Source organism: Setaria viridis, chromosome 5 (assembly GCF_005286985.2).
Source record: "Setaria viridis chromosome 5, Setaria_viridis_v4.0, whole genome shotgun sequence".
In the NCBI taxonomy this organism is placed as follows: Eukaryota; Viridiplantae; Streptophyta; class Magnoliopsida; order Poales; family Poaceae; genus Setaria; species Setaria viridis.
In genome coordinates this window covers 17,437,690-17,454,093 of record NC_048267.2, presented here as the reverse complement: position 1 = coordinate 17,454,093, position 16,404 = coordinate 17,437,690, and the positions used below count along the sequence as shown (strand labels likewise).

General features: G+C 42.7%; 1 protein-coding gene across 1 annotated transcript; it reads left to right on the top strand.

Annotated features, from left to right (window-relative positions):
* Nucleotides 1–11,219: 11,219 nt before the first annotated feature.
* Nucleotides 11,220–12,872, top strand: LOC117856286 (uncharacterized). Its single transcript, XM_034738682.1, has one exon. The coding sequence runs from the start codon at nt 11,220–11,222 to the stop codon at nt 12,870–12,872; it is 1,653 nt and encodes a 550-aa protein (XP_034594573.1).
* The last annotated feature ends 3,532 nt before the right edge of the window (nt 12,873–16,404 follow it).

Here is a 16,404-nt window from a genome sequence, read left to right as displayed (position 1 = left end):
TATTTTCAGGGTACGAATGTACTGTCAATGATCATGCCTTTATTGAAGCTGCTAAAAAGATCTCAGCTGAACCAGGTAGGGAAGAGCTTGTGCTCATCGATGATGTCCTGGTGAATAGGAATCACATGGAGTGCTTATTTTGTCGAAACGCATACCTGTATGACGAGGTAATAACCCCAAGTACATATGGGAACAAAAATCTTTTTTTATATTGAGAAATTATTCATGGTTTATTTTTTGCAGGTCATAAATGCGTACATCCACCTATTGCGGACTCAAGATAATATGATAAATAGGCCAAGTGGTACGTGCTACCTAGAAAATACAAGTATGACCGTGTTAATGAAGGGGGATGGTGAAGAAAAACGGAACATGGAGGACATGGAGGATCACTATCCCTCCCGTGGGCATTCACAGGTTCCACGGTTGGCTGAAAGGGTATTATCGTACATGCAACACGATATGGTAACTACTATTTTCAACATTACGATATATACTTCATTTATCCAATATACGTTCCTTGACTGACATTACATTTTTTAATACTTGATAGTTGTTCTTACCAATAAATATAAAAGATACACACTAGTATCTTGCTGTAGTGAATGCACGAAGGCGTAAGATACATGTGTTAGATTCTTATGGAACACTGTTTGGGCGTAGGGACCTCGAAAATACTGTGAGTTTTTGCCATCTCAGATATTTCTATTTTTTTTTGCAAACTGCACATACTAATTAACCAGGACATGTACAAACAGTTGAAGGGATTTAGGATGCAGATGGAATAAACATTGCAATGCACTGGCCTTAAAGATCACGCTTGGCCGGACGTCAATGTTGACATCTGGGATGTTGTGGAGGTCATGGTTGACAGAATATAGTTTGATGGGTATGTATGATATTGCACACTAATTTAAAATATCAATTCTACAATCTCATATGTATATATCTTATATTTTTCTATATAATAATGATTCTGTAGTGTCTCATGTGGGTTATTCATGGTTGCCTTTATAAAGTATTGGACTGGGGATCATCTGTGCGCTACCGTGGATCAGGTACATTATGTATAACTTTAACACAAGTAATTAGTGAATATTTTTTACTAGCATATTTTTTGAATAAACTGTGTTACTACTAATGTACAGGAGAGTATGGTAAAATTTAGGACTAAAATGGCAGCTACATTATTATCAACTATATTTAATGAACGGTTAGGTAAACCATTACTACGCAATGAGGATGAAAACATCGGAAGCCCAAGTGACTTTGCAAAAATAATAGAACCTAACGAGTTTCAGCAGATCAAACAAAAGAGGAAATCCACAAACAGCCATGAAAATGCACTTAAACCAAAGAAAATCGATACAGAGATAGACTCAGATAAGCAAGATGTTCTTCTATACTACAAGGACTGGCCCTTGAAGCGAGATGAGTTAGCTGAGATTTTTTGTGATTATATTTTGACAATCAAGGATCCTGCGGAATTGGAGTAAGCTCAGTACTTCGTCACTTTCATTTACCACTAATAGTATTGCAATTTATTATGAATTCTTATGCATTGTCCTTATATATTGATTTGCAGTATGGTTTGGGTAAGGAGTGATTTGCCCTATAGGAGTGTGTATAAACTCGGTGATCTCAAGGTGTTGTTGAAACGAGGTTCACCCATGCCTGAACCATTTTTCAACTTAGGTGTCTGATTTCTTGCATACCGAGAGGCTAAAGGGATGATAAGGTACAACAACAAGGTTGCAAAGCATCATGTGGATCTGCGATTCTGTGTAAGTTAGCTTGTTTATAATTACAATCATAACTGTGGAATATACTGCATTCATTGTCTATTTATATTTATTAGTTATACATAAAATTGATAGGTGATACTGATCATGGCTATATATCATTTTGCTTCAGAAAATGTTGGAGTTAACACGTCATAAAAATTATCGTAAACATCACAGTGGTAAAGAGTTGGGTGATGTGATTGGTGGATGGGAAATAGTAAAATATGACATACTAGGTTGCAGATATGTAAGTTCTTTTCATGCCATTATTTGTTCATTACATATCCTTTGTGGTCCTAATACTGAGTGCTTTGCAGTTTCTCTTGCCATGGAAGCATGTTAATACCTACCTGCTTTATGTACTCGATATTAAGCGGAAGAAACTTATTGTGATTGACACTAAACCCATTCCAAAATATGCCATGGATGTGCCATATAAACATTATGCGATACAGATCGTAGGATTTCGCCTAAAATTTATGAACGCATTTAGACAGCTTAAACCTGATTCATGGGAGGATGTTCACAAATGGGAATTTGAACGCGTGAAGGGAATTGTGGAAGATACTGATGGGTAAGATCAGCTCTGACACACCGGCATTTTAGAGTGTCAATATCCTTTATTTCTTAAAAGATATGTTCGTATATTTATATAGCTGACGATTCATCGTACCACAGATTTTCAGATGGATGGCTTATTCTACAGTACATGGCATGGTGGGATAGTTCTCGAAACGTGCACATCGAAAAAGTGAGTAAATATGCTTTGTTGTACGTTCCTTTGTAATTTTACAATATACGATAAATCCGAGCTTAACTTGAAGTAAGCACTTATCTTACTTACAGGATGCTATAACAATGCGGCACAACTTCTTCATCGATCTTCTAGCGCACGAAGCGAATGCCTGGAGGACAAGACTACCAGGTATTGTAAAACATTTCCTTTGGCGCATCACAGGCAAAGAAATAAGATAGATGGGGGACATTTGGATGACCTGTATTCGTATATGTTCTACATGATTATTGTCCTTCTGAATCCAATCTTGGATGATATACTTATTTAATATTTATACATGTTTTATATTTTTATTATCCCATTGAATCCAATGTTTTGCAATATAAAAATTTCATGACTGCGTTAAGTACTCAGCTTGATGTGTTTCAACCCTCCATTGTGTATATAACATGTTTGGTGATTCAATGGCAGTAACATGTTTGAGGAAGATGCATTTCACTTCTGTTTGGTCCAAGATCTCTCTAAAAGATGCTTGCTCTGGACTGCAGAAGAAATGTTGCGTGTGATGATTTATTGATATGTACTCCAATGCTTGTAGATCCAATGCTCTAAACATGTACTCCAAATCGGACCAGCTGTTTTAATCAAGCTGCACGTACATCCTGAGACAGCATAACCCAAATAAGGCACTATGATTCCTAACCCGACAAATCTAAATCTACATGTACTAATATTTTCCCCCCGAAACCTAGCCTGAATGGTAATATTGGTTCCAGCAGAATCGCATCCCAAATCACTCAGGGTCGGGCGAGGCGGAGTTCCACCCTCAAGGGGTCGAGCGCATCCGACCCCGGGACCAAGGGGTCGGGCGCATCCGACCCCGGGACCAAGGGTTGGGCGTATACTCGGAATTGGACTGTGGGTTGATATCATGAAATGTCAGGGGTTTTTTTGAAAAAATAGCCTCGGACTACTCCAACGTTCCGCTCAGGGGTCGGACACTCCCGACCCCAGGACTCAGGGTCGGGCGAGGCGGAGCTTCACTCGGGGTCGGACGAGGCTGAGTTCCACCCTCAAGGGGTCAGGCGCATCGGCGAGGGGGAGTTCCACCCTCAAGGGGTCGGGCGCATCCGTCAAGAGAGAAGATTTTGTGGGCATGTTAAAAGAAAGGAAAGATTAAAAAATCAACTCCCTATATGCATGCGCGAGATTTTGTGGATAGTTTAAAAGAAAGGAAAGGTTAAAAAATCAGCTAGCTCCTTGCATGCATGCGCCAGATTTGTCAATATCTTTTTTTACAAATTTTGTGGGCATGTTAAAAGAAAGGAAAGATTAAAAAATCAGCTAGCTCCTTGCATATGCGCGAGATTTTGTGGACATGTTAAAAGAAAGGAAAGATTAAAAAATCAACTCCTTGCATGAATGCGCGAGATTTTATGGGCATGTTAAAAGAAAGGAAAGATTAAAAAAATCCGCTAGCTACTTGCATGCATGCGCCAGATTTGCTAGGCCTGGTTGGAAAAAGAATTGTACTCCATCCTGGTTCCTTCCCTTCCTTTTTCTTTCAGCCGCCATAACAAACTCGTTGCCGCCATCGCACACGCACACGCCTGAAGTCGCGGATCCATCCGCCACCGCCACAACTCTCCCTCAGTCGCCCATCGCCATTCCGCCCCTCCCTTTCCTCACCTATGTGCCGCCAGAAGCTGCTGCTGCCGCCAACACTTCCTCCGTCGCCCGTCGCCATCCTGTCGTCGCCATCCACCGCCGCCCCTCCCTTTCCTCGCCTCCGCGCCGCCAGAAGCCGCAGCCGGTGCAGCCACTCCCTCCGTCGCCCGTCGCCATCCACCGCCCCTCCCTTTCCTCACCTCCGCGCCGCTAGAAGCCGCGGCCCCATCCTGAGTCGCCGCATCGCCGCAAGCGACTCCGCCCCTCCCTGAGTCGCCGGCCGGATCTCCACAGCACGCCAAAGGCCTTTTGTACTTCTTCAGTTCGTCGGGTCTGATCACGGTACTTATTAGTTTCTTTGATTGTCGTGCATCTGAACTTTGTGTGACGTTCATGTTTTGTTTGCAGCAACTCCCAGTTGCCGCCCGCACGTCGTCTCCCTGTCGCCGCATGTCCTGGTAAATCCTGTAGGCCAATCAAGGTGAGGCCATTCTCCTCTTCCATCCAGAACATGTGAATTCATTTGCCTTGTGTTCAAATGCAGAGGTTGTACACATATATTAGATGAGAGCCGCTTGATGACTCCGGTTAGCAGATCTTTTGGGCACCAGTTTGGGTATGAGTAATTCCTTTTCTCACATCGAGAATGTTTCATTTGATCATATCATTCTGTAGTTTAACTTCACTAAGATCAATATAGTAGCTGGTTGTTCATCAGCCCTAAAGCACACGCTGCATTAAATGCTTGCAGACAAGGTGCTCACACAAGAGTTTTTTTGATTTTAATCAATAATTTTGTGTTATTAATTTCGATTCTGCCTTGCCTTCCTGTCAAGAAAAGGCTTCATGATCATTTGAGTTACAACTACAAGTCATTTTTTTTGCTACTTTCAAAGGAGCAACTGATATAAATTGATGGTTTTATTATCCTTTAATTGGTACTGATTTGTCATGTGCAGGCTTCAGAAGAGCAACTGTTTTTGGTACAAGCTAGGAGCGTGAGGGGAAACTCAGCCTGTTCTTGATCATCTCATGTAAGAAGTTTGATTCTTGCTTTACATAAATGAGTAGCCGGACCTTACAAGACTGAATATCCTTTCACTCTCAGCACTGCTCTTTGTTTGATCCCACTTGTCTTGGTCTGACAATCGATTTTGTATTGCCTACTTAGTGCTTAGTGTGTAAATCAATTGCCACTATTGATGTGTGTAGATATAGTTCAGAAACCAAAAATTCTGAAAATGCAGCTGCTATGGTCCAATTCTGAGTATACGCCCGACCCTTGGTCTCGGCCGACCCTTGGTCCCGGGGTCGGATGCGCCCGACCCCTTGGTCCCGGGGTCGGATGCGCCCGACCCCTTGAGGGTGGAACTCCGCCTCGCCCGACCCCGAGTGAAGCTCCGCCTCGCCCGACCCCGAGTCCTAGGGTCGGGAGTGTCCGACCCCTGAGCGGAACGTTGGAGTAGTCCGAGGCGAAGTCGAATCCGACGTGTAGTCGAACTCGAACTGGTGTATCTTGATGCAACTACAGTAAATAGTTACTTAAGTGTATCTTGATATAACATACACTTTAAAGAGTAATTATAGGTTTGGATTGATCTTCATCTGCATTTATTCTTACTTATAGCTGAGTGAACCATGGATCTTCATTTATTAGATATGACATATTATCAGTTAATCAATAATTCCCCTTCTTAGTGTATGTTATATGGACTTCTCGATCGTGAAAACAATTGCAAATTTTGTGGCAGAAGAGTGAAAGGGTATTTTGCCTCTTCTGAAGTTTGTGCAGGGACTATCATTTTTATGGAACCATCCGGGTCAATGCGGGATAGGAAACCTTTTACAGATCTCACCAACACAACAATCCAAGGTGAGGATACAATTGGACATTTGGTTCGTGATGTACTATTGTTACTCATTGTGTCATTCCAATATGATGAAGGTACGCAAACCCCACATCATGTAGATCCTAAGGAACGTGATAGAGAGCGCAAGAGATTCCTGGTTGCAACAATGTCTGATGAGAAGAGGATCGAATATAATCGTACAATCCGTGAGAGGCGTATGAGGAGAAAAACTGAACAGGGTGCCATTCAGCACATTCCAAACCATCATCAAGGTACTATTGTGTTTTTCGTTTATCTCCACTCTTGCATCCTTATTTGTCATGATAAAATATTGATACTCTGGAGTTTACGTAGATGACACTGTACACATGGAGGCAGATGAAATCTGGCTCCATAGGGGAGATTTGGGAGAAAATAAATACAGACTTCATGTGGGGACAAATGAATCAGGTGCGCCTATACACTTTTGTTGTTTTGGAAAACATGAATGTTTTAGAAGGTGCTTTATTTTTATGATCTTTTAAAGATGGAGATATTGGTTTAATCAATGATGAGGCTCCATGTGGTGAGATGGAAGGTTTATGTGATCAAAGTTGTATCAACCCTCTGTGTGAAGGAGGTAACCTGTGCTTAATAATCATATGATATGGCTATGATTTCAGGAATTTCTAACTCTAAAACTTTTTTAGATATAAACGCCGCATTACGCAACGATGATGTAAAATACTTTTGATGACATGGGGGACATTTGGGATGAAATTTGTAGTAGCCCTGTGGGTGAAGCAGGTAATCCCGTGCTGGCTAATTATTAGTGCTCTTTGATTATGAATGCTTCCTTTCTCTACTATATAATTTGTACCTTTGTTTCGTAATATTTCATTATATGTTTATGAAAACATTGCATTAATTAATTATGTGTATGTTGGCAACATTTAAATATTGCTGCTATATTGGATTGTTAATTACCATTATCTTTAATGTTTGATATAAATGTTCTGACACATTGCTAAATATAACACATGGATCATATTTATTCTTCATAAATCAAACAGATATATCTTGTTATTCTCAATGGTTGCCATCTTAATGCACCAAACACATTAACCAAACATCAAAGCAACTCATTTTTTAGGTGCTGGATTAGAACCATGTTCCATGGATGATAATGACCTCACACCTAACGAGCGTAGGCGTAGAAGGGATAGGGCACGTAGGGCAGCAATGTCTCTGGGGCAAAGGGCTCTAATAAATAAGAGGTGGCGTGATTTGAGAGCTGCAAAGAAATTATTGATGACGCCACAGGACAATATAGAGAAAAGAAGACAGGCCAGCAGAGACTATAAAAAGATGGTTAAGGAACGACGAGCGAGCAATTTGCATCCTGACTCTATCGCTATGGCTAGCCCTCACTTTACCCCGGAGCTGGTATTCCCTCTTGCTGATAAATCGCCGTTAAGAATATCGGATGATATGGAAATCCCCCTTGTAAACGGCAGACCTGTTTACATCCAGTCAGCTGTGGAGCAATCCCCTACAGTCGTTACCCCCCAGCTGGTCCCTGCAAACCACACCATCCACAGCAAGCCTATGACTCCTGGAATTAGGAATTCACGTCTAAAGCAGCGTAATCAAATGTTTGAAGCAACCATTGGCAGAAATACCAAACGGCCTGCTTGTGAAAAATTCAATTATACGAGCCAGCCGACTCAAACGTCTTGTGTCATGGACAATGGTAATTAGCTCACATCCTTTGCCCACCTTAGTATTCATATATTATATTACTATGATATTTAAAGTAACCTACATTTATCCTACTGCTATTCTACTACTAAAGGTGGCACCCAAACGGACGCTCGCGACTCCCATCCCTTCACTGCATCTAATGTATTTGGAGCGGGTAAAAAGAAATTCACTTTGCTTATTTGTCAATACCTCTTCTATGTCTCACCCGCAATTAATCTTTCGCAGAAAATACTAGGCCTGCACCTAATGATGCTACAGGTATTCAGACACAACCATCTGTTGTTGACGAGCTGTATTCAATGCCTCCACATGGTGGGCAGGCAGAGACACATGCCTCCATGGAAGAGGACGGTAAATGTTGCACGTGCTTCCTGCATGCTATTATTCTACCTATGTAAATACGTTTGTCTCATCACTCATATGCTAATGTTGCATCAGATTGCGATGAGAACATCATATTTGAGGACGACGAGGAAGAGGATGAGGGGTACCTTTTTGGAGGCCAAGGTACACCCCAGCGCATCTATTTGACCTTTGACTTATCTTATTTTGAAAATCTAACACTTCATACTCGTGCTAATTATTAGAACATGATGATTGGGAAGCTGATGAGGATGTCGATCTCGAGACGGCTAATGAAGATCCCAATGAACCCGATGTACTGGATCCATATGATGCGGTTTATGCTAATGTCCCTGACGTGACGCACATGCTCAAGCCAGTGGATAACTGCGAGCACTGCAATGCAAAGAAGTTTGAGTTCGAGCCACCTGGATTCTGTTATCATAGTGGAAAGATTCATCTTTCCACCCATGAGACACCACCAAGACTCGTGAGATTGTGGTCGAGCTCGGACCCTGATGCTAGGCATTTCCGTGCAAACATCAGATATTTCAATGGCCACTTCTCTTTCACTTCTATGTACTGTAAGCTTGATCGTGTGACCACCGACGTGAGAAACTAAGGAATTTACACATTCCGTGCCCATGGTCAAATCTACCATAACATAAGATCATTTGGTAAAGAGGATGGTCACGAACCTGGTCACCTCGAGCTTTATTTTTACGACGATGATCCGTCTCTTGAGCATAGGCTCCGCAAGTGCCGTGAGAAGTCTGCCCAAGAAGACAGGGAAGTCATCCAGAGGCTAAAGGACATCTTACATGGCATTAATCCCTACTCAGAGAATCTTAGGAGCATGGGTCAGGTTGACAACCTTGAGGATTACTATGTTGAGTTGAACCTTGACCAACGGCTAGACTAGAGAACATATAACGTGCCATTAACGTCAGAGGTTGCTGCCGTTTGGATTGAGGGGAGCGAGCGTCGGGGCCAGTTTGATAATAGTGTTGTCCTCCAAGGGAAGGATAGGTCGATCCATGGCATCCGGTCCTATCATGGGTGCTACGATGCTCTCTCATACCCGCTATTCTTTCCGAGAGGTGAGCTTGGGTGGCACAACTGCATTCCAAAAGTTAGTGTGACTATGGCTGAAGTCAATAAAGCTCGAGCGATTCGCAAGGCGCGTGCTGATGGTGGTGGTGACGATGATGCTGGTAAATTCAGATGTCTTTATAGTGTCTTACAAACATTAGACAAATATTCTGCATGTCATCAATCATGGTACTAACATGAACAATGTTTATGTGTGTAGGGTCTGCTGGAAATAAATGTGTCTCCGTGCGTGATTACTATTGCTACAAATTCCAGATGCGGCCTGGGATTTTTAATCCTATACTACACGGCAAGCGTCTATTCCAGCAGTTTGCCATCGACACCTACGTTAAGATCGAAAGCTCGTGTCTAGACTACATCCGCAACAATCAGGACATTCTTAGGGCTGACCTGTACCAAGGTTTGGTTGACAGCTGGCGTATGGGGGTGGAAGACGCTGATGAGGTTGGTAAGCGTACTGTGCTATCGCCGACTTTCATTGGAGGGCCCCGTAATATGAGGCGTCGGTACATGGATGCGATGGCTCTGGTGCGAAAGTTTGGTAAACCGGATATCTTCCTCACAATGACGTGCAATCCTAATTGGGATGAGATCAAGAATGAGCTTTATCCTGGTCAGAGTCCACAGGACCGTCCAGATCTTGTATCTCGAGTGTTTAGGGCGAAGTTGGAGGAGCTTAAGAAGATGTTGATGGAAAAAGACATACTTGGAAAGGTCCGTGCATTCGTATATGTCGTGGAGTTCCAGAAGAGGGGCTTGCCGCTTGCACACTTTTTGCTAATAATGCAGAGGAAGTACAAGATCACGTGTCCAGAACAGTATGACCTGCTTATCTCTGCTGAGCTACCAAACAAGAAGAAGTACCCTGACCTCTACAGGATGGTGACGAAGCATATGATGCATGGCCCATGCGGGACGCTAAATCCATTATGTCCATGCACAAGGGGACGTACTTCATGCAAGAACCGTTACCCGCGGCCATTCTGCGATTCAACGTCACAAGGTAAGGATTCGTACCCCATCTATCGGCGACGCGATGATGGTCGTAAGGAAATAATTAGAGGTCACATCCTGGACAATCAGTGGGTCATCCCATACAACCCATGTCTGCTGCGTACTTTCAATTGCCACATCAATGTTGAGGCATGTAGTAGCATTAAATCCGTGAAATACCTATTCAAATACATATACAAGGGCCATGACAGAGCGTCTGTGGCTGTTAGGGAGGTTGGAAAAAAAGATGACAAGGGGAACGTTGATGAGATCACACAGTACAGAGAGGCCCGGTGGGTGACACCTCCAGAAGCGATGTGAAGGATATATGGCTTTGACTTGAGCAAGAACCATCCACCAGTGCAGCAGTTGCAGCTTCATCTTCCCGACATGCATATGGTTACATATCATAAACGGGACAAGATCGAACGGGTTGTCAAGCGTCCAGGTGCCGATGAGTCAATGCTGACAGCGTACTTTGACTACAACAGGCTTCATGAGGAAGCTCGAGGAATCTTGTACCGTGACTTTTCGGAGCATTATACTTGGGAGTCTAATGGTAAATTTTGGAAACCAAGGAAAAATGCCATATACCAGGTCGGGAGACTCGTATCGGCTCATCCGGCTGAGGGGGAACGCTACTTTCTTCGGGTTCTCCTGAACCATGTTGCTGGGGCTACTTCATACAGGGACCTAAGGACTGTTGACGGTGTGCTCCTGCCCTCGTTCCGTGAAGCTGCGGAGAGGCGAGGCCTAATCGAAGAAGATAATACACTTGATGAGTGTCTTACTGAAAACAATTTGTTCCATATGCCATCCTCATTGCGTAGGTTATTCGCGACAATATTGGTATTCTGCGAGCCGAATGATGTGTTTGGGTTGTGGACAAAACACCTTGACGCAATGTTAGAAGACTACAGGCGCAACAATCCAAACCCGAGTCTGGTGGAATAGATGGTTTTGATTGACATTAGGAATATGTTGCAATCTATGGGGAAGGACATAAGGTCGTTCCCTCTCCCAGGAATTGACGACGCATATGACAACGCTAGCGGTATCCCTCGTGAGATATTTGAGGAGGCAAGCATTGATCAGGATCTGGAAGATGTGGGACTATCTGATTCCCTAAACAAGGAGCAGAGGGCTGCCTACGAAGAGATAATGTCCAAAGTGGACACCGAACAAGGCGGTTTGTTCTTTGTAGATGGACTTGGCGGCACAGGAAAGACATTTTTGTACAGGGCACTTCTCGAAACCCTTCGCAATCAAAACAAGCTTGCCATTGCTATAGCTACATCTGGTGTCGCAGCATCTATAATGCCTGGTGGGAGGACGGCCCACTCACGTTTCAAGATACCCCTTACTCTTGAGGATGGTGGTTGTTGTAGTTTTACCAAACAGAGTGGTACTGTAAAGCTACTGCAGCAAGCATCTCTCATCATTTGGGACGAGGCATCTATGGCAAAGAGGCAAGCTATGGAAGCCCTAGACAACAGCCTACGTGATATAATGGGCCGGCAGGATCTACCGTTCGGTGGGAAGACTGTTGTCTTTAGAGGGGATTTCAGACAAGTTCTCCTTGTTGTACGGAAAGGATCCAGGGCTCAGATAGTCGATGCTTCTCTACAGAGGTCGTATCTTTGGGAATCCATGCACCACCTTAAGCTCGTGCGCAACATGAGGGCGCAGAGTGACCCGTGGTTTGCGGAATATCTACTGCGCATTGGTGGTGGCACGGAGGAGGTTAACGGAGATGGTGATGTATGTCTTCCTGACGATATATGTGTCCCGTACTCTGGGGATTCTGAGAAAGATCTTGATAGGTTGATTGAATGCATCTTTCCAAACCTCAATGCAAACATGACAAACAAGGACTACATCACCTCCAGAGCGATTCTATCCACACGTAATGATTGGGTGGACAATATTAATATCAAGATGATCGGCATGTTCCAGGGTGGGGAGATGGTGTACCATAGTTTCGACTCCGCTATTGATGATCCGCATAACTACTATCCGTCGGAATTTCTTAACACATTGACTCCCAACGGGCTTCCTCCACATTTGCTAAAGCTCAAGATCGGCTGCCCGGTCATATTGCTTAGGAATATCGACCCTGCGAATGGGTTGTGCAATGGTACAAGGTTGGTGGTTCGAGGCTTCCAAAAAAATTCAATCAATGCTGAAATTGTGCTGGGACAGCATGCCGGAAAGAGGGTTTTCCTTCCTCGAATACCGTTGTGCCCCTCTGATGATGAGATGTTCCCATTCCAATTTAAGAGGAAGCAGTTTCCTATTAGGCTCAGCTTCGCCATGACGGTCAACAAGTCACAGGGCCAAACTATACCAAATGTGGGTGTGTACCTGCCCGCTCCTGTGTTCTCTCATGGTCAGTTATATGTTGCTATGTCTAGAGCCACAGCCAGAACGAATATCAAGATCCTCGCCCTCCCACCTAACGCAGAGGCAGACGAGGAACAAACTAAAAAGAAGGAAAAGAAAACTGCTAATAAGAAAGTGAACGGTCAGGGTAATCAAAATAACAATGAACAAAAAGGTAGTTCAGAGAAGAAGAAAAGGGTACCAACAGTAGATGGCACGTATACGAAGAATATTGTATACAAGGAGGTTCTAACACCTTAGGTGAGGTAATATAATGATTATTGGTGCGTGTCTTACACTTTTCATTTATTTTTTTAAAATACTTAACTCATCAATTTCATGTTTCTTTGGTCTTGGCAGTTGCTAGACTTGAGTGGCATTTTCACTGTGTTTTTCTGTGGTACTGTGATGTCACACTACACTTGTCATAATGTGACAAAGAGCTCAAGAGTGACAACCAAGTAATCATACTCACTCCATAATTTATTCCACCAGTAATGTTCATAGCAAGTTAAATAAAAAGATACCAATTGATTTTCTTTGGACTTTTTTATCTACTCAGGCATGCCTTTGCAACTTTGTCCTTCATTGCTGAGATTTTCCTTTTCATGTATGTTGGTATGGATGCGTTTGATATCAAAAAGAGGGAGTTTGCCGGTGACAGGTCAGTTTAATGCACTTTCTAAAACTGGCTGGTCCGCAACTTGTTCAGGTACTTTTATGTTAAGAGATGTTGACAGCAATTCCAGGATTATCTTGCATTTCAAATTTGAATGCACTCAAATATCATATCGATTCTCTACTAAAATCATTTTAACACTTCATTTTTGCGTGATGGAAGGGTTACAGTTGGTCCTGATAAAGTAATAAACAACTTATTTACTTAATTCTGCTGTGTGAAAACTTTGATTTCCACTGCAAACTCTGCAATGTTTTTGGGTCTAATGATGACATTTTGGGTATTGCATTAGATCAGGATATGTTTTGGATCCATTATTTGCCTCATAATGGTTAACCATGTTCTGTGAAATGTTGCTGGGTCCAAACATCAAGCACCAGTAAATAACAACATTTTTGTGAACTGTTGCAGATGTTCATCGGTGATGGAGCCAAGCTTGTTCAAGATGCTTTTCAGCTTGCCAAGGAGAAAGCCCTCTGCATCATATTTTAATTGATGAAATTGATGCTATTGGAACAAAGCGTTTTTCATCTATCTTCTAGCGCACGAAGCGAATGCCTGTAGGACAAGACTACCAGGCATTGTAAAACATTTTCTTTGGTGCATCACATGAAAAAAAAAATAGGATAGATGGGGTGGCATTTGGATGACCTGTTTTATATTTATTTCACGAATCCAATCTTGGATGATATACTTATTTCATATTTATACATGTTTTATATTTTTATTATCCTGTTGAATCCAATATTTTACAATATAAAAATTTTGTTGCCCGTAGCAACGCACGGGCACGATCCTAGTTCTATAAAGCATCCAAGAGCTGGATGGAGTATATACGGTCGGGTCATTATTTGCGTGGCATGATTGTAATTTCGGATAAGACCAAGAAGAGGAGAGAGAATGCAGCCTCAGGGTGTTTGGTTCTTTAGTCCTAAAGTTCCTGTCACATCAAATGTTTAGGTACTAATTAGAAGTATTAAACATAGACTAATTACAAAATCAATTGCACAGATGGAGACTAATTTGCGAGACGAATCTATAAAGCCTAATTAGTTCATGATTTGATAATATGATGCTATAGTAACAATTTGCTAATGATTGATTAATTAGGTTTAATAGATTTATCTCGTAAATTAACCTCCATATGTGTAAAGTTTTATAATTAGCTCATATTTCGTCAGATAATTAGCATTTGAATATTCGATTTGAAATAGATTTTAGTCCGAACAGCCCCTTAGCTACGAAGTTTCTCTCTCCCTTCGTGCCAGAGATGTCATGTCAAAACAATGTGACTTTTACTCCCTCACTGGTAGATCATCGTCACGACGGTACTCTCTGCCTTCAACGTTGGCCCGTTCCTCCTATCCATCAATCGCCGCCTCGTTTCCGTTTCAAATCACTTCCCCTAATTTGGTAATCAAGTGAGTAAAAGAAGGGATTCAGGGATACGCAACCAAGTGCGTAGAAAAAAGGAAAATAATAAATATTCAACAAACAATCAAGTGTGTAGAAAAGAAAGAACCAAACATTAAGACGTGAAGAAACACCTCATACGTACTCCCTCCATCCTGTAATATAAGACATCCAAGCGTTCAAAATTTATCCTCAAATATAAAGTATTGTAGGCACGTTTGGAAGATTACCATTTAATTCTTTTTATAATTAACAACATAAGATGACTGATCGATAAATTATTATAAAAAATAAGTTTGTTATTATCTGCAACTACCAGTTACTCAAAAGTATTCAGGATGCCTAATATTTCAGGATGGAGGGATTATGATAAAAATTAAACAATACTATAAAGAGTGAGAGAATTGATGTCAATTCCCACCCAGAGTTAGGGGGCGTTTGGTTCTACAGACTAAAGTTTAGTCCCTATCACATCGAATGTTTAGATACTGATTAGGAGGACTAAACATGAGCTAATTATAAAATCAATTGTACAGATGGAGGCTAATTCGCGAGACAAATCTATTAAGCCTAATTAGTCCATGATTTGACAATGTGATACTCTGGCGAATCTATTAAGCCCAATTAGTCCATGATTTGATAATGTGATGCTACAATAAATATGTGCTAATCATGAACTAATTAGGCTTAATAGATTTATCTCGCGAATTAGCCTCCATATGTGGAATTGGTTTTGTAATTAGTCTATGTTTAATACTCCAAAATTAGTATCTAAACATTCAATGTGACTGGGACTAAACTTTAGTTCGTGGAACCAAACACTCCCTTATACCCACGTACCCCTCAGGAAAGGTCCACTATTCAGGTGTTCCCATACACAAGATTACGATGAGAGGGGAGATTTATTTTGCCGTAATCCCACTGTTCTAAATCCCGCTCGTTGACACCGCCCTGTGTACCCATCGGTCCCACTCGTCATTCCCTGTCCGACGTACACGCACGCAAGGTCTGCTCCTCACTCCCGCCAAATCACGTTCGACTTTCCTTCCTCTTCTGCCCCCATCCTTCCCCGTACCCTGCGCCGCCGCCCGCCCGCACGTACCCACCTGATGTCGCCGCCTTCAATCTGCCCAATGTCGCCACCTCCAATCTCGCATCCTCTCTCATCCATGATCGTCCCGTGAATCGCGCTTGCATCAATCACGCACACACCTTTCCTTTCTCCTGACCCCCTCCAGCCTATATCGAGGAATCGAACCCATATCCTCGCTTATCGGGGACAAGCGGCGGCGGCGCATCAGGGACAAGCGGTGGTGGTTCGTGTTGGAGGCCAACAGCAGCAGGGAGCCCACATGAAGGCGCTGCGGATCTTGGGTGGCGACATGGCCCAACGACGACCATCTCTCCACCCCATCGATCTTCCCAACTTTTTTGTTTTTTGGCCCTTTTTTGAAAGTGTTGACGCCGGTTTTTGACACGTGTTAAGGTCGACATCAAGAAAAGAAAAGTGGCCGATACGGATAAGCAAGAAGTTGTGGCTGGGGGAATCAGCCGATAGAGCTACAGTGTTTCGGCCGATTAGCCGAGGGAGTCAGTGAAGACTGGCCGATTGGGAGCTAGAGCAGTTTGGCCGATGTGGGCCTAAAATGGGCCAAGGCGGTGACCAAATGAAGATGACGATTGGCTCATAGAAAAGTTGAA